Genomic DNA, 24284 nt, shown 5'->3' with positions numbered 1-24284 from the left:
CTGCCGTGCAGAATACTTGACTCCTGTCTGTCCCTGTCAGACAGCGGCGTGGAAGTTGGATGTTCCTGGCTATTGCTGCAGGAGAGATGCAGGGACGCGGCAGGGGCGGCGGCTAATTCGTCAGGTAACAGCGCGGTGGCATCCCCAGCATCCCGGCCGGACATCAGCATCCCCGCCTGCCTCCCCTCCCCTCCCGCTGTCCGCACTCAGCCGAGGCCTCCTGTGCGCAGGCAACTGCGCGACCTCCGCGCGGTTCAGTAGCCTCGCTGCCAGCGGTTCCTTCCTCGTGTGTACATTGTAACCGCCGGCGGTAGCAGCTTTCTCACACCTTCCACCTCCTCCCGCTTCCTATCGGCTCCGTTTGGTTAGGTGCCCGTGCCGGCACCCTCACCGGAGGGCTGTCGGCCTGGCGGGGGGCACAGCCGCGGTGCCAGGCGGGCCGCTGTTGTCCGCCGCAGCGCCCGCCCCGCGGCCTGTCAGCGGTTTCGCCGGCAGCGGCCCATTGGCTGGCGCGGCCGATAACGTGACGGCGGCGGCGGGGCGGGACCCGAGAAGTGCCGGTTGGAGCCGGTACCTCGCGCCGCGCTGCCGGCTCCCTCGCGGACGGAACGAGCAAGCTAGCGGGCTGGTGACCGCACCGCGCTGGGCGGGCGGGCCGGCCGGCCAGCCAGCGGCGCGGCCAGGTAAGCGAGAGTCTGCCGCTGCGGGCAGGTGCCCGCTCCCCGCCATGAAGCAGCGGGCGGGACGGAGCGGAGTAGGGCTATCCTGAGGGCAGAGCGTGGTCGGCCCTCACCGCCGCCAAGAGACCGTCCCCAGTTTTCCTGCCTCGGTAAGGGGCCGGAATGCTTCCTCTGCCTGCGGGAGGGAAGGAAGAAAGGAAGGGGGGTGCCGGGCAGCGGGGCGCCCGGCGCTGTCCGCCCGCCCTACCGGGCGGCCCGGTGAGCCTGCCCGGCGGCCGCCCCTTCACCCGGCTGCACCCGGCGGCTCCCCGCAGCGGGGCCGCTGACCTGCCCGCCTCTCCGCGGGGCGCCGGAGCGAGCCTGTGCCTGCCCCGGGGCCTGGCGGCCGCCCCGCTCCGCTCCCGCGCGGGTGGGGCTCGGCAAAAAACCGTTCTCTGATTTGCGTAACCGACATCTACACGTGTCCTCAAGTGACCCGGGGCGCTACAGGTCGCCTGGGGCTTCCTCCTTCTTCACCGCGCTCGGAGCGGCCGGGCGGCAGCTGCCACCCTCGGCCCCCGGTGTGGCAGCGGTGTGTGCCCTCGAGCAAAGGGCAAGTGGGTGCCAAGTCCCAACTTCCTTGAAAGGGAAAGAAAGACTTAAACTCAGTGCTGAGGCCTGGCAGGACTGTGTGTCAAGTAAGAAGCATTCTCTTCTTTGTCCTCCTTTCCTCTCTCTTGTCAATGCGCTTCTCTTCTCCAGCGAGACTGATCTTGCAGCAAGGGGTTTCTTGCATGGTGGCTTTTACTTGTATCCTAGCTGAATTGTTTCAGTGGTGTAAGGCTTACTGTGTGCTGGTCTATCCTGTGGAGAGATTGAGGCTATTTTGTGGCATCAGTTAAGAATTTGTCTGTGGTGAATACTGTGATTGACTGGTTCTGTAGGATTGATTAAAGTGGACTTTCCTAAAGCTTACTTTTATATGTGGATTGTCATTCATCGTCCTGATCAAGTAAAGTGTTTGAATTGGCACCTAGTGTGGTCACTTAAAACAATACCTTTGCGGTAGTGCTTAAGTTAGGAGCTATGTAGTCACTTGCATTTTCAAGTATTTGACATGTCCTGCTGACAAACAGCTTTCCTTGTCTGTTTGCTGAAGTGATAAGGTAAGGCACCAATTATTTCCTTGTGTCTCAGAATTCTTCTTCATGTACTTTCCTGGCAGAGAGGGTAACAATCAGGACTTACTGATCTATCTTGTGGGAGCTCTTAAACCCTCAAGAGGAGGGAGAGGAAAAGCCCACATGGCTCCAGTATTGAAATCTCGTAGTATATCAGTCATAGAATTTATTATGTGTGAAGTATATTGCATGTGTTTTCCTCACTCTGTGTAGCTCAGCTGGCTGTGTGGGGACTAGAAAATTTACCCTGAGCAGTGTTTTCCTTCGGTATCTGTGCTGCTGGGCAGGGCAAGGGATGTGAAATGGAGCAGAAAGGAGAATTACTGTAGTAGAGAACCAAGAGTTGGGGTAGGGAGCAAGCTTTAAGGGTTTTCCCTAGTGTTTAAAGCATTCTGGGTAGCTAGATAACAGAATGTTTATCAGAGTTTACATTAGCATATTTTTACATTCTACTGAATTTTACATTAGTGTAAAGTAACTAAGCTTCAACTTTGGTAGCATTCATATGAAGTATTAACATGCTTGTTCCCTTGCACTCTTGAGAGAAGAGTGTTGCTGGTCTCACTCTTAGTTTTTTCCTTTTTCAAGAAAATAGGGTTCTTATGGGGAGAAAAAGAAAATTGCCTTTATTTTTTTCCTTGCAAGATACCAGTACAGCTGCTCTTTGAAGTTGATGGAAGCATGTTAAGTAACTCTTAGAGAGAGACCAACAATGCTACCATTGTTGGTCCCTCAGTATTTCAGCATTGTAAAATACTTGGTAGAGTAGTATGTCACTGCCAAAATAGTATTTTTATAATGGATTTTTAGACAGGGGTGAAGGAGGAAATCTTGTGTTGCTTTAGCTGCTGCTGTGCCTGCTCTGCTGATGTGCTACAGGTAGTAAGAGACCATGGCCCTAGTAGTTTACGTCAGTTTACCATAACCTACTGCTAGAGCCACCAAGCTTTGCTCAGCTAAGATTAGAAATGGTTATTTTATGTGACTAAGGGGATAATGTGTGGTTTACACTGGTCTTTCTGTTGCCTATCTAAATGTTTCACACTGCTGTCTGTATTCTGTGAGCTAACCTGTGGGCTCTATTTATCTTTCCTGCAGGCATCCTCATAACAGCTATTCACAAATAGTGCTGTTCTGCCAGTTGATTGTTCACTCACTCTTTTTAAAGATAAATTAGAAGTCTGTGCTGTGGTTATGAAGATAGTTGGTTCAGATACCATGGGTAGCCATGTAGAAGGGTGAGGAATGTAAAGTGGAATTAATATTCTAATACTTAAATATGCTGTCATTTTTATGTTTAGCTGGTATATACAGTTGTTTAGCAACATATAGCTATTATTAATTTGCTGATAATTAATAAACAACATGCTTTTATTCTTCTTATCTGGTGACAAGCTATGGTATGACTTGTCTGATATATGTTTGTATCCTGTATGGATTGAGTTCAGCAGGACACATCACAGACTTGTAACTGTGCTTAGTGATAGCTGGTCACTGTAGCTGAGAGGCTGTGGCCTGTGTTTTATTAACCCTATCACTGCCATGTGGGCAGTCATACTCATTAGTGCAGAAAGGTTGTTATGAGTCATGTGGTCTTGTTAATAACTAAACTGCTTATTTGGATGCACTACCTTGTGTGTACGTTCAGATTTGAGTTTTGACAGACTTAGTAAGTGGGCTTCAGTTTATTGTAGTTATGCTTGGCTTTGGTCACTCTTTTCCCCAAGACTTGTGGTGTGCTATGAACTAGTTCTGGATTAAATTTTTAGCTAGTTGAAATCAAACTGTAATTTAATATTGAACTGAAGTTTCGTAATACTTCTGAATAGTTTCCCCAGTTGTTTGATTAAAATTTACTGATACAAAGAGTTTATACTTTCTAGTGATGTAGTACATTGGAAAGAAGGTGGATGATTCAGCCCTCAATAAAGCTGTTTTAAATGTGGTATTGTGCTGGCACACCCTCCTCTGATTTACACCCAAGAGTATTCTAGGGCTTTTCAACAATCAGAAGGGAATGATGGAGAAAACTCGTAATGGAGTATCTTGAATTTGATTCTCAATGGTGCCATTCTGTTCCAAAATAGTCTTTCCACCCTGAATTTAATTATGTGAGTGCATTTCCATCAAAGTGCTTGCATTCCAGCTTACGGTATCAGAGCATATTGAGAAATCAATTCCTTATACTGAAATTGAGAATTTAGTTGATTGTGAGAAGCTGAAAGTTTTAACAATGCTAGTAAGGCATCCAGTGATACCAGTAAAGAGTATGGCAGTAACACAATCTGTTACTAATTGTTAGTAGTCTTAAGACATTGTAATAAACACTTTGTTTCTTTGGGAGATACTAGTTTGAGTTGTGGTTTTAGTTTAATATCGAATAGAAGTTTCAGTTCTGTGGCACATTGGCTACTAAACTGTAGTCATGTAGTTACTGAGGCTTAATTAATGTGGCATTGATTTTAAAGCTCTCACTTAAAACCTCAGGAAATGTAACCCCTGATTTCCCTGACATCATTGCCTTAGTTCTCTAGGGAGAATATTGCTGTTTTATGAGTACTTCAGGTTGTTGGATATTTATTCATGTATTTTCTGGTAGCTAAAGTTCACTTGCATGCAAAAGGTTGACTAGGCTTGAATTTAAGAACTGCAAATTTAGACTCTAATCCTAAAATATTTGTCCTTTAAACTGTTTTTTCCATTTGAATGAAAGCAGAACCATGACGTGTATTTGTTGTGTAATCCAAAATATTTGAAGAACGGAGGGCAAGTTGAACAGTTTTAACACTAACCTGTTTCTAGGCTGTGTTTAAGTTATCAACAAGATAAACTCTCTTCCAACCCATGCCAATGGAAGTGTGAAAATAATTACTACTTTGCCAGTGCCTTTGCAGTACAGGAGAACCGTTTTCCAAGTTCATGTTTGTTTGTTTTTATTAAACATTAACATTGTTTAAATACTACCTTTGCAATGACACTGATCGAAAGTCAGGAAAGCACCCAAACATTGATGAATTGGAGTCAGATGGGATGTGTCAATACTCAAGTGCTTTATTGAACTGGAGTTGTTGAAAGCAGTGTCTGCTTTGCTTCAAACTATTAGTAAGTTTCTTACAAATATGTGGCTGGATTTTTTTTTTTTTTTTACTTCACAATTCTTAATTGGTTCAGGTGATGGTAGAACCTTTAACTCTTGTTTTTGAAGTTGTTAAGCTTGGCTTCATACCTAGAAGTGTTGTTCTTTTAGTAGTGCTATTTGAAAAAAACCATTGTTAGGCTTCCTCAGACACCCCACTCAAAACAAACTTTGTGCAGCAGAGGACCCTGTTGTGCAGCATATTTGGGCTTGATGGAAGTATAAAGCACAAACACAGTTGCTAAGTTCATGTTTGCTCAGGAAGCAAAGCAGGATTACTGTAGGCTTACTGTAGCATTCAGGTCTGATCGCTTGTGCAGGGTTCTGAAGCCTAGCATTGTTCTAGGAGATGCTTCTGACGAGCATGATGCTGTTTTTGTGATCTTGTGCACCTGTGCAGCTCTCAAATTGTAGAGGTGTGTTTAGGCATTGATAAGTCATTTGTACACATGCAGTTGCACAGCATGTGCAATGTGAAAATGAAAAGACTAAAGGACAAATTTATTAAGATATAAGATGTAGCTGGTTGCTCTATCAAGTTAATCAATATGTAATGTAGAGTAATATGAACAGGAAGATACTTAAGACATTGAGGTAATTGTGCAGACAGCATGCTCCCTGCCAGAGGATTAGTAAATCTGATTCCATTTCCCTTGCGGGTGAGTTTGTATTTGACTGTGAAGTTTCACAAGTTTTTTGACTTTGGGGTGGGGAGGTTACCAAAAAAGGTAAAAAGATGGGGTTTGCAAAAAGAGTGCCTGAGCTTGAATCAGATATAAGTTGAAACTTACCTAGTCTCATTATTTTCTCTTGGATGTCTAGACTGAACACCTAGAATCTAGTGTTTCAACTTGTCAGGATGACTTTCAAGAGTAACTGTCCTCTTAAACAAGATAAAAAGCTGCTGCTTCTGAGAAGAGATTTGAGCCACTGCTGAAAGTTGACTTAGCTTTCCAATGTCAGCACTAATAGAGTAGAATCAGATGTGTTTTGTATTGCTGCCCTGATAATTGGTTTTTTCATAGATGCAGTTAAATTCTTGTCTGTGGAAGTAATAAGCCTGGAAAGTTCTTCAAGAAACTTATGCAGCATCAGGAAAACCTAAAACCAAACCACTGTTTTTAAATCTTGTAGCTGTATTTGTGCATAGTAATTAATTATCTTGCAGAGACAGACGGTATTTGGTATATATTTTTTATTTGTGACCTAACTTTATGTTTCTGTTCTCAACATCTGTTATCCTGATAGGGCACTGTTTGGTCTTGGCAGTCTATAAATACTGAAAACCCATCGGTTTCCTTTTTAGCCTGAATGTTGGGATTTTAACTTATTGTATTAGATAACAGTTCATATTTTAGAAACATCAAAATGATTCCACCTAGAACAAGGAGTATAAAACAAATTTGTGTATTTTTGAGAACAGGTAAAGGTGATAACTGTCTGCTCATTATTCAGAAAAGGAATAGTGTGTGTAGTACAATCCAGAATAGCCTCTGATCACCTAGTAAGAAGTGGTATTACTCTATAATGTTGTCATTTAAATACTTTATGAAGAACAGAAGAACCATTACCATGATTTTACAGTTGAGGAATTTGAGGTAGAGAGAATCACTTGCATAGAGCTATTCAGCTGTCAGAGATAAATATCCCTATTAACTGGGTTGGGTATTGTTATTGTATTAGAAAGCAGTGTTTAGGCTAGGAAAATAATGTAGAATGGAGGTACTGAATATCTAAAATAATTGGATTTGGGTACTCTGCTCCCTGGAAAACTAGCAGGGCTTCCTATGAGATGAGGAGTGTTCCCCCCTTCATAAATGCAGTGCTGTTGAATTCCTTATAGGACCTTTATGTAGAAGAATCAAATCGGAATGTTAACGTGCTTTGGTTAATACATCAGTGTGTATGGTATTACATGAATTACGTTGATAACCTAGTTATAGCAGCCTGATAGCCTTTGGACTACAGAATTGACCCAAATGCTTACCTAAGTAGGATTTATGGTCTACTCATTTTGTTCTGCGGCTCTCCCTGTGCTCCTTGAGAAATTAATTCAGAGGTAGTTCAGGCGTGTAGAGATAGTCCAGGGCTCCTCTTTCTGAGATTTCCTTATTTCAGACTTGTTTCCAATGAGGTTACAGGAGTTGTCTTGGGCATTTATGACTCCATTGCAAAGCAGACTGAAAATGGAAGAGCATGTAAGAGCAATTCCCTGCCTTTTCCTAAGGAAAGAGGGTCTTTGCTTAAATTTGAACTGCCTTATGCTGCTAGCTCTCTTGTACTACTACTGCTCTTGAAGACTGAAGATGATAAGCTATATTATAACTGAAGAATCTACTGGTAGGAAGATCTTGTAGTATTGAAGTTGTGAATATTCTGCAGTGTTATCTTGCTCTGCTTTGTTTTCTGATATTCTGAGCATAGCAGCGCAATGAATGGGGATCATGACTATCTGTCTGACTGCTGGAAACTGAGATAAAAATTAATTTTCTGTTGTAGCATTTATCTTGGTATGCAAAATTAAATAGATACCATTGGAACGCTGGAGGGATATGAGGGTATTGTTGATACCATTGTCTTATGGGTATGTATTCATATTTCTCATCATGAGAAACTGAAGAATGTGGTTATAGGAATAAAAAGGAGATATAAGTGAGCTTGAAAATCTTATTTCATGCGGTTGGAATGTATCTGACTCTGTCAGGTGTGTTAGCAGTGGGACGAAGGACTTGATGTACTCTTGTGTAAGATGATTTCTGGGAGAGCTGTAAGAGGTACAGCATGCCACAGGTAGCAGAGCCAGTCTAGACCTTTTAAGATTGCTTTTGGTGTAGTTATGTAGTCTTCCTTGCTTGGGGAACAGCAGGTGAAGAGCCAAGGAGACTTTTTTCATACTTAATGATCTGAACTTTTAAGATTTCTTTGGAACTTGGAAGGGAGGACTGCTAGTAGTATTGGTGGGGTTTGGTGGGTTTTTTTGGGTTGTGTTTTTTTTTTTTTTTTTAAGAAAAACAAATGGATTTGTAACTCCTTTCTTTAACTACGTGTGAAGTTAATGATTGTTTGTTTGTTGGGTCTATGGTAGCTTGAGCCATTCTGGGGTGATATTAAGTACATTGCTGTGGATAATATAGTCTAGTATTCCAGTGCTCTCTCAATCCTATTTCACAAATCTATTAACACTTCACTTAAAAAACAGTAGGTTTGTCTATGAGGAGGTAACTGACCTGTGCTTTGAATGTGCTTGGCTTCAAGTTCATTCTCAAGAGTCTCCTGTACTGCTTAGGTGCTGATTCTGTTTGTTTACCTATGCCTCTTTTTTGAGACTTTACATGAACTGACTTCCTTGCATTAAGTGGTGTGCTTCATTGTGGGCACTCTAAATGCATGGCACATTGTAGGCCATGCTTAAAAATACAGCTCATTGGGCTGTTAGAAATGTTAAAGTAGTAGGAATGCATATCATTCTTCTACTTGTTATTCAGTAGTGAAGTTTTTTGTTTACTTGAAAGTGTTATGGGGCCAGAAAAAGGGGGAAAGGAGGCTGACAGAAGATAGTGCTTCACTTTAAATACTAACCTTTGTGTTGAAAATGGATGAGATGTGATCAGACTGTACAGTGCCATATAAAAGATATTTGGGATTTGTTCTTTGATTTAGTGTTTTTGGGCCCCTTTTTTAACTTCAGGAGAATTTCAGAAGTGACCTCCTAGAAGACTATGTATATGGTTTGTGTTCTGCATGAGAGATGCTGGTTCATGATGATCTCGGTAAGAAAGGTCCTCAGGCTCTCTACAGTGTAATTTAAAATGCTTTTTACTGGATTTTACATTATAAAGAAAAGAGTATAGATAATCATACATCCCTTTAGAAGCTGGGAATGTGAGTTGTGTAGCATCAAATGAGCTTTTGATCCTTGTGCTGCACAACATGCAGACCTTACTGGTAGGAAGGCTTTCTTATAAGCAAGCAAGCCTGTATATCATTTCTACCGTCAACCAGGAAAGATGTTCACAGGAAAACTTCTTGCTCCACTTCTTGATAAAGGCAAGGACGTGCAGGTGGTGGTTGACTCATACCAAGTGGGAGCTGCCTGCAGACTTCTTTGTTACCAGATGGCTCAGTTTAGCCTCTGGCCAAGAGATCTGCCCAGCACAGGCCTGAGCCTGTTAACTAGCCAGAGTTGATCACTAACACCTCAATGTGCTATGTTCTTCCAGGCAGAACTAGTACAGTTAGTCATACTCTTCTCTCTCTTTTTTTTTTTTTTTAAGCCTTATGGAACTTTACAGTTTGGGTTGGTTTTTTTTTTTTTAATCTGTTAATGCACTTTGGCAATCCCTAAAGAAACACAGCAAGCTTGTGATAGCAGAGCTATTTTTTAGTGGTTAATACCAATGTGGAGTTTTGGTGGTCCTCTTCCACTTATATTTTCCTTTTTCAAGTGGAATATGTGAGATGCACAGATGTTTGAAGACATATAAATTAGTGGAGCAAATGAAAAAATGTTCTAAAAACATGCTAGGGTTTTTGGTGAGAATACAAATTAAATTAATGAAATTATTGGTTAAATATTAGAGAAGCAAAATATTCTTCCAGGTGGATTTACTTTTGGGATTCTTTGTATAACCAATACAAAACACCCTCTTCAAAACAGGTGCTTGTTTTGGTATTTACTGGAATCAGTATTTTAGATGCTAATACAGCTCTTAAATTTAACTTATTTTAACTTCACATATAATATATTTAAAGGACCCACAGTCTGGCAAGGGCCCTACAGCTTGTCTACAGGTTTATCTTTATGTGTCCTCAAGGAAAGAGGAGACCACAGCACTGTAATACTTGTCTGCATAGTTTGATTCTTTCCTCTGCCATATTTCTACCATTACCTGATACAGACTTCTATTTTTTTGTTTTTAATGTGTCCTTGAGTTGAAAATAGTGCTTGGGCACTAAAGCTGTACAAACTATTGCTTGCTAGAAGTATGGAGTTTTGATTCCAAGTCTGGGTTTGGTTTGGTTTGGTTTGGTAGGGATCTTAGGAAGCACCAGAACTATAACTTAAGTGATATTTGCCCAATAAGTAGACAGCTTGCTTTCAAAGAAATCAGTTGTGTTGATGCAGTTAAGTGCAAGACAAAGCTGGGCCACCTTTTGTTTTACTTCAGGATTTGTGTTTTACTGTTAGATTGCTTCCCTCTTTAACTGTGAAACATGCTTGTTCGGAAACTTTGGTTTGTACCAACTTGCCAGTTTTTCTTCATCTTGTTTTTCAGTGGTTTGGGGTGTTTTGGTTTTGTTTTGTAAAGTGCTTGTCTCCCTGTCTGTTTGGTCTTAAACCTGGGTTTAAGCTGAATATTTTTCTTGCTAATACAGGCCTTCATAGGAGCATAGGTTGTGACCTCTTTTAGCTAGAACACCATCCTTAACACCTTAAACTTAACTTGAGAAGGCTGAAAAAAGTACTTTTACCAGTCTATGTATGTCTGAATATGAATTGGTATTTAAAATTGCCCTCCAGGCTGTCCTAATATGAAATAAAAAGTACATTTACCATACCTTTAAATACATGTCATGTAATACAAGTTTATTAAAGAGTTTAAGCCTTAAAATAGTTTACTTGGTTTCTCCCTCCCATCCTCTTATTGAGAATGAGGTTCAAGTAACTCCATGTACTTAGGCAGACCTTGCTGATGTGATTCAATATTACGTGACGTATGGGTATGTAATTCTCACTGCCTGTGCAACTGGAAAGTTTGAAGATGATCTGTCTCCCTTGTGAGTGTTTGACCAGTGACATACGTTACTAACAATGTTTAATTCTTTATTGGCCTTCCTTTAATAGAGAAAAGACTTAATACTTGCATATTGATGGCTTTTAATGAGAAGTTAACTTAATATCCTCGAGGAAGATAGTGGTCCTATCTGGGTGTGGCAGGTATGGGATAGAAATGTATAATATAGCATATTTAATCCTGCACAGTCTGATTGCAAGAGAAGGTCTTGTGCTTGTGAAGCAAATCAAATTGGAGTAAACCTTATTTTCAATTTAGATTAGACTTCAAGATTAAGTATTTCTCTTGCATTAAGTGTACCAGAGAAAGGAACTAATAGAATAAAGATGGGTATTCTGAGCTTAGATGAAGCTGCCTTCAAGAAGTCTTTTTTCCACCTACTCTGAGGCCTTCTCTGTTGAACCTAGGAATGTTCAAGCTTTTGGATAGCTGAGGAAACTAAAACACACTTGCCATGTTATACTCTTTTTCTCGGCTTGCTGTAGGTACAGTAGTGGTAGAGCTGGGTAGTAGTTGCTTAATTTTGGAAGACTAGCAGAGTACCCCATGTACAGTAAATGTAAGTATAGCCTAATTTAATAAATTTTAAGCTAAAAATATGTTTACGAATGTTTTCCTAGAAATTATTGGGCTATGAAGTTTTATGCAAGCAGACCTCTCCAGAGAGCAAGGGCTGTTTCTTAAACAGCATGAAGACTTTGCTATTACCATTCCACATCTTCCGTTCAGCGGGACTGGCTTGAGAGTACAATTACCATTCCACATCTTACATTCAGCAGGACTGGCTTGAGAGTAAGAGTGTTTAAGGCAGGCAAGGCCTCCAATTAATCCAGACACAAACAGTTGAGATTGTCTCTAGTTGTAATTATGGCCTTTGGTTGTTTGAAGGGTTGGTATGGAAAATGTGTAACAATGCTACTGGTCTTGTACATCCTGTGCTGAGGAATATGCTAGTTACTGTAAAGTATGGAAATGTCTTTGTGTTTATTCTAAATACAGAAGGATAATCACTTACACATTTGTCAGTTATCACCTGTGACCTTCAGAAGGAACCGAAAAAGAAGCTTTCTCTAATCTTGTTTGTGTGTTGTTCTGCATTCAGTGGACTACAGAGCAAAAATACAATCCCTGTCAAAACTATCCCACCATTGAATCTGCATGTGCATACAAGTGGTCAAGGTACACATTCTGAAGGACCATATACCAAAGTAGTGCTTGAATTGAGTAGTCTGTAGTAGTCAATAGGAAGCTTAAAAAAGGGAGAGGCAGTCATCTAAACACATCTGTTAAGAATATGTATGAAGTTATCATTCTTCATGAAGTCAGACCTGCCCCTAAACTCTTGCAATATGTGGCTTTTTGTTGTTTAGGGGACACGTGAAAAAGGAAATGGTAATATGCTGATAGAAGGGGAAGTTTTAGCCAGGAAAGATGTGTTTTGAGTGATGAATGCGTGGGGAAGTAAAGCTTGTTACTTTTTTTCCTTTGGGAATATTCATTAGTGTTTATTTGCAAGTGGAGATTCAGGCTGTGCATGAAAGACCATAAGCAGGTATTAGAAATCCCATAGGAGACTCTCAAAATGGTCTGAGTAAAATTGATTGACTAGTTTATTATTGAATTTCATTTTGCACCCTAAATTTTGGAAGAAAAAGGGATACATCTAAACTAGATAGAAGCTAAGTTGGTACTGAAGTTTAGGAATCACTTCTGGTAGGAAGTTGTTAAAACAGACATATTTACTTAGGATGTCAGCATTTCTTATCTCAATTGAGAAGCATGTCATGCTGCTGGAATAACACCACTGGAATACCTGTCAAGGTATGCTTTAGTTGTATAAGTCTATTTTGATTTACTTAATGTGTCAGAAGCACCAGCTGAATACTCAATCAATCAACAAAACCAGCATAACCTTAAAAATAAACCAAAGCTTCTTGTCAGTTATGGGATTTCTGCAGCGCATTATTCTTTGGGGAGGGGAAGCAGAGCACTTCCCTTGCTTCAGAGCCATCCCTGACTCTATGTGCCTAAAATTACAGAAGCAGAGACCAAATGACGGAGTAATGTGATGTTAAGTAACCTTTTGTTGACTGAGGACAGTGAGGTGCAGTGTCTGATGCTTATAGATAATGTTTTTCAATATGGTAGCCTTTCATTCCTATTCTGGATAGGCTTCTATTGATCAGATTCATCAGTCTTGAAGCAACTAAAAATTGCCTAGATATTAGTGGTCTGTATTGCCTTACTTTTCTGGCCTGCATCCCAGTACTGGCCTGGGTTAACTCTCCTGAAGTCATCACTTAGCCTGGGGCTACAATGTCTGTCTCTCATCTTCTAAGAAAGATTGCCAATTGAATTAGGCCACTTTGAAAAGCTTTTATGGCTTTGATATGGGTTGAAAGCTGCTGGAGATGAGATTTCTCGTACCCATTATAGTTGAGCATTATTCCATTTGATTAGTCACCACCCTTGGCATACAGATAGGATTTGAAAGTAAACTGTCTTTAGCAAACTTATTAATAATTTACATTTTTATTACACTTGTATATAATGTGGATGTCTCTGATATTTCATATACATAGAATTGTAATGAATATACATGCTTCATTGGAAGGTTTAAAAAACGAGTCATTCATTAACAAGACCAGAGTTCAAGTATTTAAACACTTAATACTGTGACACTTTCTAGTAGTGTCTACAGTAGTGTCTAGTAGCAGGACTTTTCTGATGGGGACTAACAAATTTCCAGTTCAAGTCAGGGAGGTGAGAAAGAAAGCATTTGATAGAAAGAGACCTGACACTCTCTAAAAGCTCTCAGTCTCTGTAAAAACAAACCACTTCTTTGAGCATTATGGCATTGCTTGAAGAAGGTGTATTGGGTTGTGCATGCTCTCAAGTATACAAATAGGTCTTTAATAGAATTGGCTTAAGTTCTGTTTTCTGTTTTCTTTCTGTGAGTTTCAGAGAAAATACTTTTATCAAACAGTGTTAAATGCTTTCTTGTACTCTGAATTCTGTACCTCGTACTCATACCTCATACTCTGTATCTCATAAGCTTCTTTTGCTTAGTCCCCAAAATAAGCCTGTTACCAGGAGAGTGATGTTTTTTGTGTAAAAGTGGATATGTGCATTACTGTTACCTGTAACTTTCTCTAATATGCACTTAGTTACAGAAAATATATTCTTACAATGTTAGTATCTTCCCAAATCCCTGCTGAGGTTTACTTGTTTGTCAGGAAAAGAATCGCTCCCATCCTCATGCTAATTACACCTTTCACACTCATTTAAACTCTCAGCCACTTCAGTGATCATTTTGACTTTTCAAATATGTTTTTCTTTGCTAAAAATAATGTTCTTTATACCTTTTGATCTCTGAATCATTCAACATACTTGTTTCTCAGCCTGTTCTTGGTAATTCAAGAGGGTCTCAAATCTTTTCATTTTTGTAACAAAGTTGGAGTGAGAAGAGTTGACTGGGTTTAATTCTAGGCTGGAAATTAAAACAGTGCTTTTGATTTTTCTGTCTGTATTCAAATCAAGCATGTTTGGCTTCAGTTAAGACATGATCCAGACACTGTTTGCAGAATGAATGCCTTAGTTTGGGTGTGTTTAGTAAGTTATTGTGCTTTTACACCTATGAATTTATATTCAAACCCCAAAGAATTATACTGAAAGAACTCATTTTAAGGTAATTATAGGTTTCACAAGTTGAACTGAAATGATTTAAGAAACTATTATTTCTTAGCTATGGTTGTAGGGTTAGTAACTTTGTGTAAATGCAAAAACTGTTGGTCTTAAATAGCCTTTAGTGCTTAGAAATGGGACAATGACAAGAGCCAATACTTTCCTTCAGGAAAAGCAGTTTTCAGATGGTGAACAAGTGATTAATTTGATGGACTAGAGCTTAAATTATTCTACCTAGTTCTTGTGAATCTAGTTAAATTTTTTTGCTCATCCAATGTTGGATCTTTAAAACACTGCTGTAGGAAGGAGTAATGAACCGTTGTTTTAATAAGTTATTGGAGTCCATATATTTAATGATCTGACAATTTCTTTTCTCTCTAGAAGTACACTGTAACCATCCTGCCCTTCAGCTGCTTTCCCTTGAGTGGGCCTGGTAAGTTTCTACATTATATTTAAAGTAGCCTTGTCCATGCAAGAAGGGTTAACTTATTTTCAGCCATTCTTCTCCCTTTGAATGTGAATGTGGAGTAAGAATAAAGCTCTGCTTTAGTTCAGCTGTTGTTTTTCTTTTTATAAGAGTTTCCCAGTTCTGTTTGGAATTGAAGTGTCCAGTACCTATCTATTAACAAGAGCCAACTTGTGCCCAGGTGGCCAAAAAAAACAGTAGCAACCTGGCTTGTACCAGAAATAGTGTGGTCAGCAGAACCAGGGAAGTGATTGTGTCCTTGTACTGGGAACTGGTGTGGCCACACTTGCGATTCTGTGTTCAGTTCTGAGCCCCTCATTACAAGAGAGACATTGAGGTGCTGGCGTGTGTCCAGCAAAGCTGGTGAAGGGTCTAGAGAACAAGTCCTGTGAGGAGGGGCTGGGTGGGCTGGGGTTTAGCCTGGAGAAGAGGAGGCAGAGAGAAAACCTTACTGCTCTCTAGAACTACCCAAAAGGAGATTGTAGTGAGGTTTAAGTCTCTTCTCCCAGGTAACAAAGGATAGGAGAAGAGGAAATGGCCTCAAATTGCTCCAGGGAAGGTTTAGATTGGATATTAGGAAAAAATTCTCACCAAAAAGGTTGTTGAGCATTGGAACATCCAGACCAGCGAAGTGGTAGAGTCACCATCCCTAGAGGTGTTTAAAAGATGTGTAGATGTGGGACTCGTGGACATGGTTTAGTGGTGGACATGGCAGTGCAGGGTTAGCAGTTGGACTTAATCTTAAAGGTAATTTCTAACCTAAATGATTCTGTGGTTAAGATAAACACAGAACATCCCCATTCCTTTGTATCTGTACTGCTTAACAAAATTTCTAGGATGTTTTCTCCAAAGCTGTTAGTATCTGTGGTATTGCCATTGACATTGGATGGTTTATTGATTTGTTTCAGGGCCTCTGTTTTTGAGAAGCTTGGCTTTCTGCCAAACCTTGGTATATTAAAATTACGACTGAATTCTATTTCATGAAGTACTGCATGTTGCAATTCTTATTTTCAAAAGTTATTTGGCAGAAAAAGAAGGAGTTACTTCCCAGTTGAAACAGGACTTGCTGTAGGCAGTTTGCTGGGTTTCATGTTGATGTGACTGTGCAAAGCTTTGACATATCATTCTACATGATCACATCTTGAGTATGTTTTGTTCCATTTCGTGTAGCTGTAGCAGTGCAGAGCTTTGCTACATCCTGATGTCTGCAACAAGGCAGCAGTTCTAATGAAAGTTGAAATGTTTGCCCTTTATTTAGGTGAAGCAATTAAAAGTGAAGTATATTGAATGTTTTCTCCATCCAGAATGAAGACAAATGTAAAGATGGCATGTCCAAGGAATTTTAAAAGGTGTAGACCTCCTGACTGAGCAGTGCTGGATATTTATTCTCTTTAATTAGTAAAGTAAGTATGAATAAAACTTACGCTACTGGGGGTTAGGTGTGTCATTTGTGTATATATATATATATGGCAATATTGGACAGTAACAGGTTGGGTTAGCTTCACTTTCATTCTGTTAGTATGCTTAATGCTCTTGATGGGAGAAGATGGGAATTACATATAAGACTGTATAAAGCAAAACAGTTTTTGTGGGAATTTTTGTACATTCTTCTTTAATTGGGTAGCATGATTTAATCTAGTAGAAAATTCTATATTCTAAGAGCCATCATGTTAATATATTGCTTTGATTTTGGGATTCTTCTTAAATAAGAAATCGCTTTTGTTATATGTTTGCGATGCTGCTGAAGGGCTGCCGATAATGTGCCAGACACTTCCTTAGCTTACACCTGCTTGTGTTTCTGAAGAGTACCCAAATCTCTGGCCAGAATATATGTTCTCCTAATCTCTGATGCTATTTTCACTCTTCATTTAAACTTTTGCATTCCAAGTAACTTTCCTTGAAATAAATAGGATGATGGCTAGAGTTAGGTGCCAGCAGTTCTTGGATCCTTTTGCTATCCTCTGGATGCTAGGGTAAATGTTACCTATTTCAAACTGGGGAAACAGGAATAAGCTTCAAGTGTTTAATAGTGACAAAAATTGCTTTATCAATTCTCTAAGAATGTCTTTTCTTTCTTTTTTTTCCTCTACCAGCTGCTGTTCTCTCACAGTGAAAGTCATGATCACGCTAACAGAACTCAAATACTTAGCAGATGCCCAGTCATCCTACCACATACTAAAACCATGGTGGGATGTCTTCTGGTATTACCTCACCATGATAATGCTGCTAGTTGCTGTGCTCGCTGGGGCTCTCCAGCTTACTCAAACCAGAGTATTGTGTTGTCTTCCTTGCAAGCTAGAATTTGACAATCATTGTGCCGTGCCTTGGGATTTAGTTAAAGCCAACCTTAACATGTCAGCTAGCTCTACAGCACAGATAATCATACCGCTTAAAATCCAGAACGATCTCCATCGGCAGCAGTATTCCTATATTGATGCAGTATGTTATGAGAGAGAGCTTCACTGGTTTGCCAAGTTTTTTCCGTACCTAGTGCTTCTGCATACCTTTATTTTTGCAGCTTGCAGTAATTTCTGGCTTTACTACCCTAGTACAAGTTCCAGGCTTGAGCACTTTGTAGCCATTCTTCAGAAGTGTTTTGATTCTCCATGGACAACGCGTGCCCTCTCAGAAACAGTTGCTGAGCAGTCTGTGAGGAAGTTGCCAATAGCCAAGTCAAAAGCAGCGATTTCACCACCTGGGAGTTCTGTAGATATAGGGGCCAGCAGGCAGTCCCTGCCATATTCCCAGCCTGGCTTGGAACCAACGGGAAGAGAAAATTCCTCAAGTGTTCTTGACAAAAAAGAAGGAGAACAAGCTAAAGCTATATTTGAAAAGGTGAAGAAATTCAGAGTACATGTTGAAGAGAAGGATGTCATATATACAGTGTATATGAAACAGATTATAGTGAAAGTCGTTGTATTTGTAATAATAGTAATTTATGTCCCCTACTATTTATCATTTATTACACTTGAAATTGATTGTGTAGTCAATGTTCAAGCTTTCACAGGCTACAAAAGGTACCAGTGTGTTTATTCACTAGCAGAGATTTTTAAAGTTTTGGCTTCTTTTTATGTTGTTTTAGTGATCTTCTATGGCTTAACTTGTACTTACAGTCTGTGGTGGATGTTGAGAAGTTCACTTAAGCAATACTCTTTTGAAAAGCTGAGAGAGAAAAGCAATTACAGTGATATACCTGATGTAAAGAATGACTTTGCATTCATCCTCCACTTGGCAGATCAGTATGATCCTCTTTATTCACAACGATTCTCAATATTCCTGTCTGATTTGAGTGAAAACAAACTGAAACAGATCAATCTTAACAATGAATGGTCAGTGGAAAAACTGAAAAATAAACTAGTAAAAAATTCCCAAGACAAGATTGAGCTCCACCTTTTCATGTTAAATGGTCTTCCAGACAGCGTCTTTGAACTGACAGAAATTGAAGTCCTAAGCCTGGAACTTATTTCTGAAGCCAAGCTTCCTTCAGCTGTAACCCAGCTAGTCAATCTCAAAGAACTCAATGTCTATCACTCATCGCTATCTATGGATTATCCAGCAGTCAGTTTTTTAGAAGAGAATCTGAAAACATTGCGCCTCAAATCTAGTGAGATGGGAAGAATTCCATTTTGGGTCTTTCATCTGAAAAACCTGCAAGAATTGTGCTTAACAGGATATTTCATGCTAGATCATCACAATTCCATATATAACGAAAGCTTTCAGGGGCTAAAAAATCTGAGATCCATTCACTTAAAAAACAACCTTTCCCGTATACCTCAAGTGGTTACAGATCTTCTGCCTTCTTTACAGCACTTGTCTATCAACAATGAGGGGAACAAACTGATAGTGCTAAATAACCTGAAGAAGCTGCTCAACCTGAGAACCTTAGAATTAATCTGCTGTGACTTAGAGCGCATTCCCCATTCCATTTTTACCCTCAACAATCTGCATGAAATTGACTTAAAAGAAAATAATCTCAGAACAGTGGAAGAAATAATTAGTTTTCAACACCTTAAGAACCTTTCTTGCTTAAAGTTGTGGCACAACAGTATTTCCTATGTCCCAGTGCAGATCGGTGCATTAGCAAACCTGGAACAATTGTATCTAAATTATAATAATATTAAAAATGTTCCATTGCAACTCTTTCTTTGTAAAAAATTACACTCTTTGGATCTTAGCTATAATAAGCTAACCTCCATCCCTGAAGAAATTGGTTATCTGACCAATCTGCAGTACTTGGCATTGACAAAAAACCATGTAAGTAGAACTTTGAATTACTACTTCAATCAGATACTGACTTAACCTACCATATTTTTTCTGGAGCAGCCTCTGTTTCAAAATGCTTTTGTGATGTTCATGGTTAAAGTAAACCTGTAAAGCTGAAAAAAGAGGTGGTGCTTGTTTAGTCAATAGAACTTGGTGTCATCAAAGTTTGTTATACTACTAAATACTACCCTGGTCTGTCACAGCTTAAGGGCTCTGATCCAGAGATAGCACAGGTTAGGATGGCTGCAGAAATCTATCTTTCCCTGTGGCTGTCTATCCTATGTAGTGTTTTAATGGAAGTGAACAGTGTTCAATTGTTTCTATCAAATGTCAGGCTGCAAGCTGTAGTGAATTAACAGCTAGTTGATGAGCAGCTCAGCTGTCTGGGAAGAGGGAAATCATTATAGCTGTAACCTCATTAGCAGTCCTGAGCAGTCTGGCTCGTTAGTATCGAGTCCAGGCTTGTGACTGAGGGCTTCTTTTGAGGTTTGTAATTGGTTTTTCACTGGTGAGGTTGGTTTTGGATGGCCTAGAGTTACTACTGTACTGTGCAGATAACTGCTGGTACAGGTTTCACAATACAGGAGCTCCTAATGTCTCTTCACAAGCTGTATTTTTTTTCTTCATTAACTGATCCTTAGGAGATAGTAGCCTATTGCTCCCTGCCACCTGCGCATGCACGTTTTGTATGCACTTCTGCGTATGCACACGTGTATATGCTTCCCCTGCCATGCTTATGTCTTCTGCCAAGAGCTTAGCATCTTAATGAAGCAGGTGTATAAAACCATCCTATTATTCTCAAGCAATTTATCCCATAATGATAGAAAAATTACAATCTTCCCATTCCTTATCCTTCCATAAACTAAGAGGGCTGGGGTTTTTTTACCCTAAAATATAACTGGGAAATCTTAAAATATGCAGCTGCATGTATGCTAGCAACTTCTAATGTGTATTTTTGTTGTTGTTTTCCTTTTCTAGATTGAAATGCTGCCTGATGGATTATTTCAGTGCAAAAAGCTGCAGTTTCTTCTTCTGGGAAATAACAGTCTGATGAATTTGTCCCCTTGTGTGGGTCAGCTACTGAATCTTGTTCAATTAGAGCTCATTGGAAACTATCTTGAATCACTTCCTGCTGAACTGGAAGAATGTCAGTTCTTAAAGAGGAATAGTCTCATTGTAGAAGAGCGGTTGCTAAAAACACTTCCACCCCGTGTAAGAGAGCGTTTGCAGGCAACTTCAGATAAGTGCTGAGTTTAAACTGGAACTCTGCATCACTGCAGTCTGTAAGCCTGTGTATTTAAAGGGCTCCATATGTGAAGTGAGAGAAAACATTTTACAAATCAGTCTTAAACTTAAATTCATTGAACTGAGTTGATTGTATTGGAAAAAACAAGTTTACCTAGATTCAGAAAAAAAATGCAGCCTTTAAAAGGTAATCATATGTTTGAAAAATCTGAATTGTGAATTGTTGGTTGGCTTCTACTGGTTGAAAAAATTAAATGTTTATGATGATATTGAAATGGAGGAGTTGATTGCCTGTCTATAGTGAGGGTGTATATACTTTTTTCCTATGGGAATTCTTTTCTGTTGACAATGATAATTTTAAACAGCTTCATCTTCTGCTGCAAGAGCTCTAAGAACTGTCTGGAACTAGTTTCTGAATGTGAACTCTTCATTAACTTGGAATATGTTAAATTAAGAGTTTGAACTATTTGAGCAGTTCAATTGCATGGGTCATATTGAAAGTAATTTTTTAACATACCTTAATTTTAAAAGCTTTTGACAAGTATTGAGCATAAATTCTATAATTATGGAAGTTGCCATTTGAATCGTGCTATTAAAACCAGTTAGACAAAAACACCTGAAACCAGTTTCAGTATTTTGTCTTAAAACTAGTAAATGCAAATTGAATTGTTGCCTAGAAATTGGGAAGAATCAACAACCATTTTGCAACAGCCGTTGTGCACATGTATGAGACAGCAAATCTTATGGTACTGATCTTCATAGGTAACGATGGCAAATACAACACAATCTAGTTGCAGGGTTGTCTTCTGTATATTGTGAGCATCGCAGGTGTTAGTGTAGTGTATGTGCTGTTTAACATGTTTTGTAACTTCTCGTTACTGGCTGCCTCAGTCCTCCATACCCAGTTATTGTGTTCTGATCTCTGGGGAGAGGATGAATAAAGTTGATATTAGTGACAGACACAGTTAAGCCACGTTGTCATGCAGCTTGGGAGGGGAAACCAGGAAGCATTATAAGCTTTGCGTCTTCTAGGGATATAGTTCTATAAATCATAGTGGTGGAATGAGCTCTTATGCCATCCTTAATACTTGCAAAACTGGATGGAAATAAAATGGTTCCTGACTTCATTCTTCTGCTGTGCGCTCTTTTATTGTATTGAAGTCTTAACTCTCATGATATTTAAACATGTTTGCAAAAAATATAGGTGGTGCTCCTGGGCAAAAAAAGGGAGCATGCTTTCCAAAACCGTATTTGACTTTTTGTATTAAAGTTTTCAAAACCTATATCAATAATGGGTTGAATAGATAAGGTAAACTGTGTTCTTAATGCCTGTGTTCATCAAATATGCATTCCAGTTCGTAATATCAAATCATCACAGATAAACCAGTTTTAGTTCTAAGACTACTTTTAGTCATCTCTTGCTCCCATCCCAGTGTCCCTCTTGTGGAGAGTAAGGTTTACTTGGAATGAAAATGCCAAAACCAAGTCTGGTCAACATGGAAGTAGGAGATGTCTCTGCAGTAGCAGTGCAGGAGGTGCATATTTGTTTACTGTACTGATGGCATTCCAAAGACCTTTACAGTTAGAGCACTTTTCTTCTCAGGGAACCAAAATGTGGTAAACCTACTACTTTTTATGTAATTCTAGAAATGTTTTGTGTAAACTGGTAAGTTGTGTTCACGTGCAGACTTGTGTTGCTGGAACAGTCTTTTATAGCATCCATATGTAGCCCTTCCAAACTTTTTCAGCTAATCTTGAGTTGTTTAATAGTTCCATAGGAATTGACATGGTTCACAAACAGAGCTGGTTGTGATAGATGTGATGAAACCAGAGTACATTGGTGTGGACCTCTGTGTCAAGAGTGTTGTTAATAATTGTAGTAGGCTTGTCAGGACTTTGTAACTTAACACTGAAGAGCACTTTGTGCCAGAACTTGACACACAAGACTTGCAGTCTAGTGGCTTTTAAAAAATTAAGCAAGCATTTGCTTTAAAGCTCTTTTCTAAATTGGGAAGCAGCATTCAACAAGTTAAAGAAGCAAGCAACTGGCTTGGCCAGAAACTCTCACTTCTTAACAGTGCACCAGTCCTTTTCCATAACCAACAAAAGTGATGTAGGTGAACAGTGATCTTATATGTGCATTTTGGGCTAGTTCTGTCAGTGAAATAACAGAAATAACTGGGAGTAATTGTGCAGCCTCAAAGGAGTTGAGGAAACACTAAGAAATACATAAGAATGTAACTACTGTTTTATACATTAAATGGGTTACACTTTTTTTGCAGCTTCAATATTTTTTTCACTCTTAACCCCTCAAGGGCTGGATTTTTTCCTGCATGTTTGAGTGTTCATAAAACACCCAGACAAACCCCAGAAAGTGTGAAGACTAGAGTCTCTAGCCTTGCTTTCAAACCACAGCGTGCCTTTATAATCAGTTTTGTACCGTGAAGCCCAATCCTAGTGCTTAGAATTGAGGGTAGAGACAAATATGACAGAACTTGTTGAATTCACTTCAGCCATAACCTTAATATTCAATATTTCTTTGAAATGAGGGGGATCTCGGAGAATCAACACATGAATCCACTGTCATAAGCTTTGTATGATAAGTATTGTTGGCATCTAGTCTTTGTATTAATTGCTTCCAATCAACAAAAGGCTTTGCAACTTGCGCGTGTTGTGTGTAAGAACTTTGTATTTTGACCTTCCGTATCGTGACCATTTCTTTTGAATAATTAAATTTTTTTGGCATTAAAATTCTATGAACTGTTCTTTATTTTCCATAGGAGATGTTGCATTTAATGCAAAACTCGGAAGTCTGCTTCCGGCTGTCTGCACTGATGTGCTAGCCTGCTAGCTCTAGTTGGGAACCTGGGTTTAGCTCTGTATTTTAAAGATAAAGGAAGACCCCCAAAGTGCAAGTGATGTTATGTATTCAAGTGCTAGCTTCTTATCTTTTGCAGTAAGAACTTTTCTAGTGAATTTTAACAGAACTATGTCCCCATCTTCTTGCAGATGAAATCAAATAAATGAAAAAATTACTTGTGATTTACCTGTTCTGAGATGGGAGTGTTAATAAAATAAGTCACTTGATTCTTCTTAAAGCTCTTCCATGTTCCTGCAGATCCATGTATTTTGTTTTCATGGCAGCTTATTGTAGTTCTAATGATTTATTCTTGTAACCAGTAGATTTACATCATACTAACAAACTTCCTTGGTATGTAGACTTCACATCTTCAAGAATGTGACCTGAAGTTCATTCTGTAATTGCTTCTAATAAGTGACTCTTTCCCTTTTTCCCTTTCCATGCTAGTAAATACTGGGATTATAGAGAACCATATAGGAACAACTGAAGAATACTACTAGAAAATACATGGCTTCAAATGCTGAAAGCAGGAGGCAGTGCATGACATCCTATGGATTGTTTATATCAAGGATTTTACAGAACTTTGGGTATTTCTGGAGATCAGGAATTAATCAAGCTCTTGTGCTTTATTTGGCCTTGTTGGATGTCTGAGTCCTCCAAATGTGCAAGCTCAGTAATGTGTTTACCAGAGGGAATCCAGAGACTGTGTTTTACTGGCTGTCATGATGGAGCTGATAGCTAATGTAGGCTGTGGCAACAGAGGAGGAATTGTAGTGAGCTGATTGGAAGAAGCAAGCAGTGATACTGAAGTCCTATATACTTGTAGGATACAGCCAGATCTTGGGAATTCCTGTGTCTGTAGAAGCTGCCGTGCTGGCATTACATGAAGAGCTTATCGCAGTCCTCCATTGCTAGGACATGTAGGTGATGGACTGGAAATTAGCAACCCACTCCAGGGCTGGACTGACATTTGAAAGGGTTTAAGCATTAACTCA

At 39.6% G+C, this 24284-nt stretch overlaps 1 protein-coding gene across 2 annotated transcripts; it reads left to right on the top strand.

Annotated features, from left to right (window-relative positions):
- The first annotated feature begins 16 nt into the window (after positions 1-16).
- On the top strand, positions 17-21556 carry LRRC8B (leucine rich repeat containing 8 VRAC subunit B). Of its 2 annotated transcripts, none has more exons than XM_065675563.1 (5): positions 17-124; positions 14837-14888; positions 16226-16324; positions 17015-19175; positions 20163-21556. In XM_065675563.1, the coding sequence occupies exons 4-5, from the start codon at positions 17040-17042 to the stop codon at positions 20433-20435; spliced, it is 2409 nt and encodes an 802-aa protein (XP_065531635.1). In that variant the 5' UTR covers positions 17-124; positions 14837-14888; positions 16226-16324; positions 17015-17039; the 3' UTR covers positions 20436-21556. The 2 variants fall into 2 exon arrangements, with proteins under 2 accessions (XP_065531635.1, XP_065531634.1); XM_065675562.1 differs by lacking the exon at positions 17-124 and adding an exon at positions 524-683.
- The last annotated feature ends 2728 nt before the right edge of the window (positions 21557-24284 follow it).

This window comes from Lathamus discolor, chromosome 3 (assembly GCF_037157495.1).
Source record: "Lathamus discolor isolate bLatDis1 chromosome 3, bLatDis1.hap1, whole genome shotgun sequence".
Lineage (NCBI taxonomy): Eukaryota > Metazoa > Chordata > Aves > Psittaciformes > Psittacidae > Lathamus > Lathamus discolor.
The sequence above is the reverse complement of the archived record's forward strand: the minus strand, read 5'-3'. Positions and strand labels throughout refer to the sequence as shown.

Coding starts and splice junctions, on each gene's coding strand:
- LRRC8B (XM_065675563.1), top strand. CDS start 17,040: ATGATCACGCTAACAGAACTCAAATACTTAGCAGATGCCCAGTCATCC. Junction 19,176..20,162: donor TGGCATTGACAAAAAACCAT/GTAAGTAGAACT, acceptor TTCCTTTTCTAG/ATTGAAATGCTGCCTGATGG.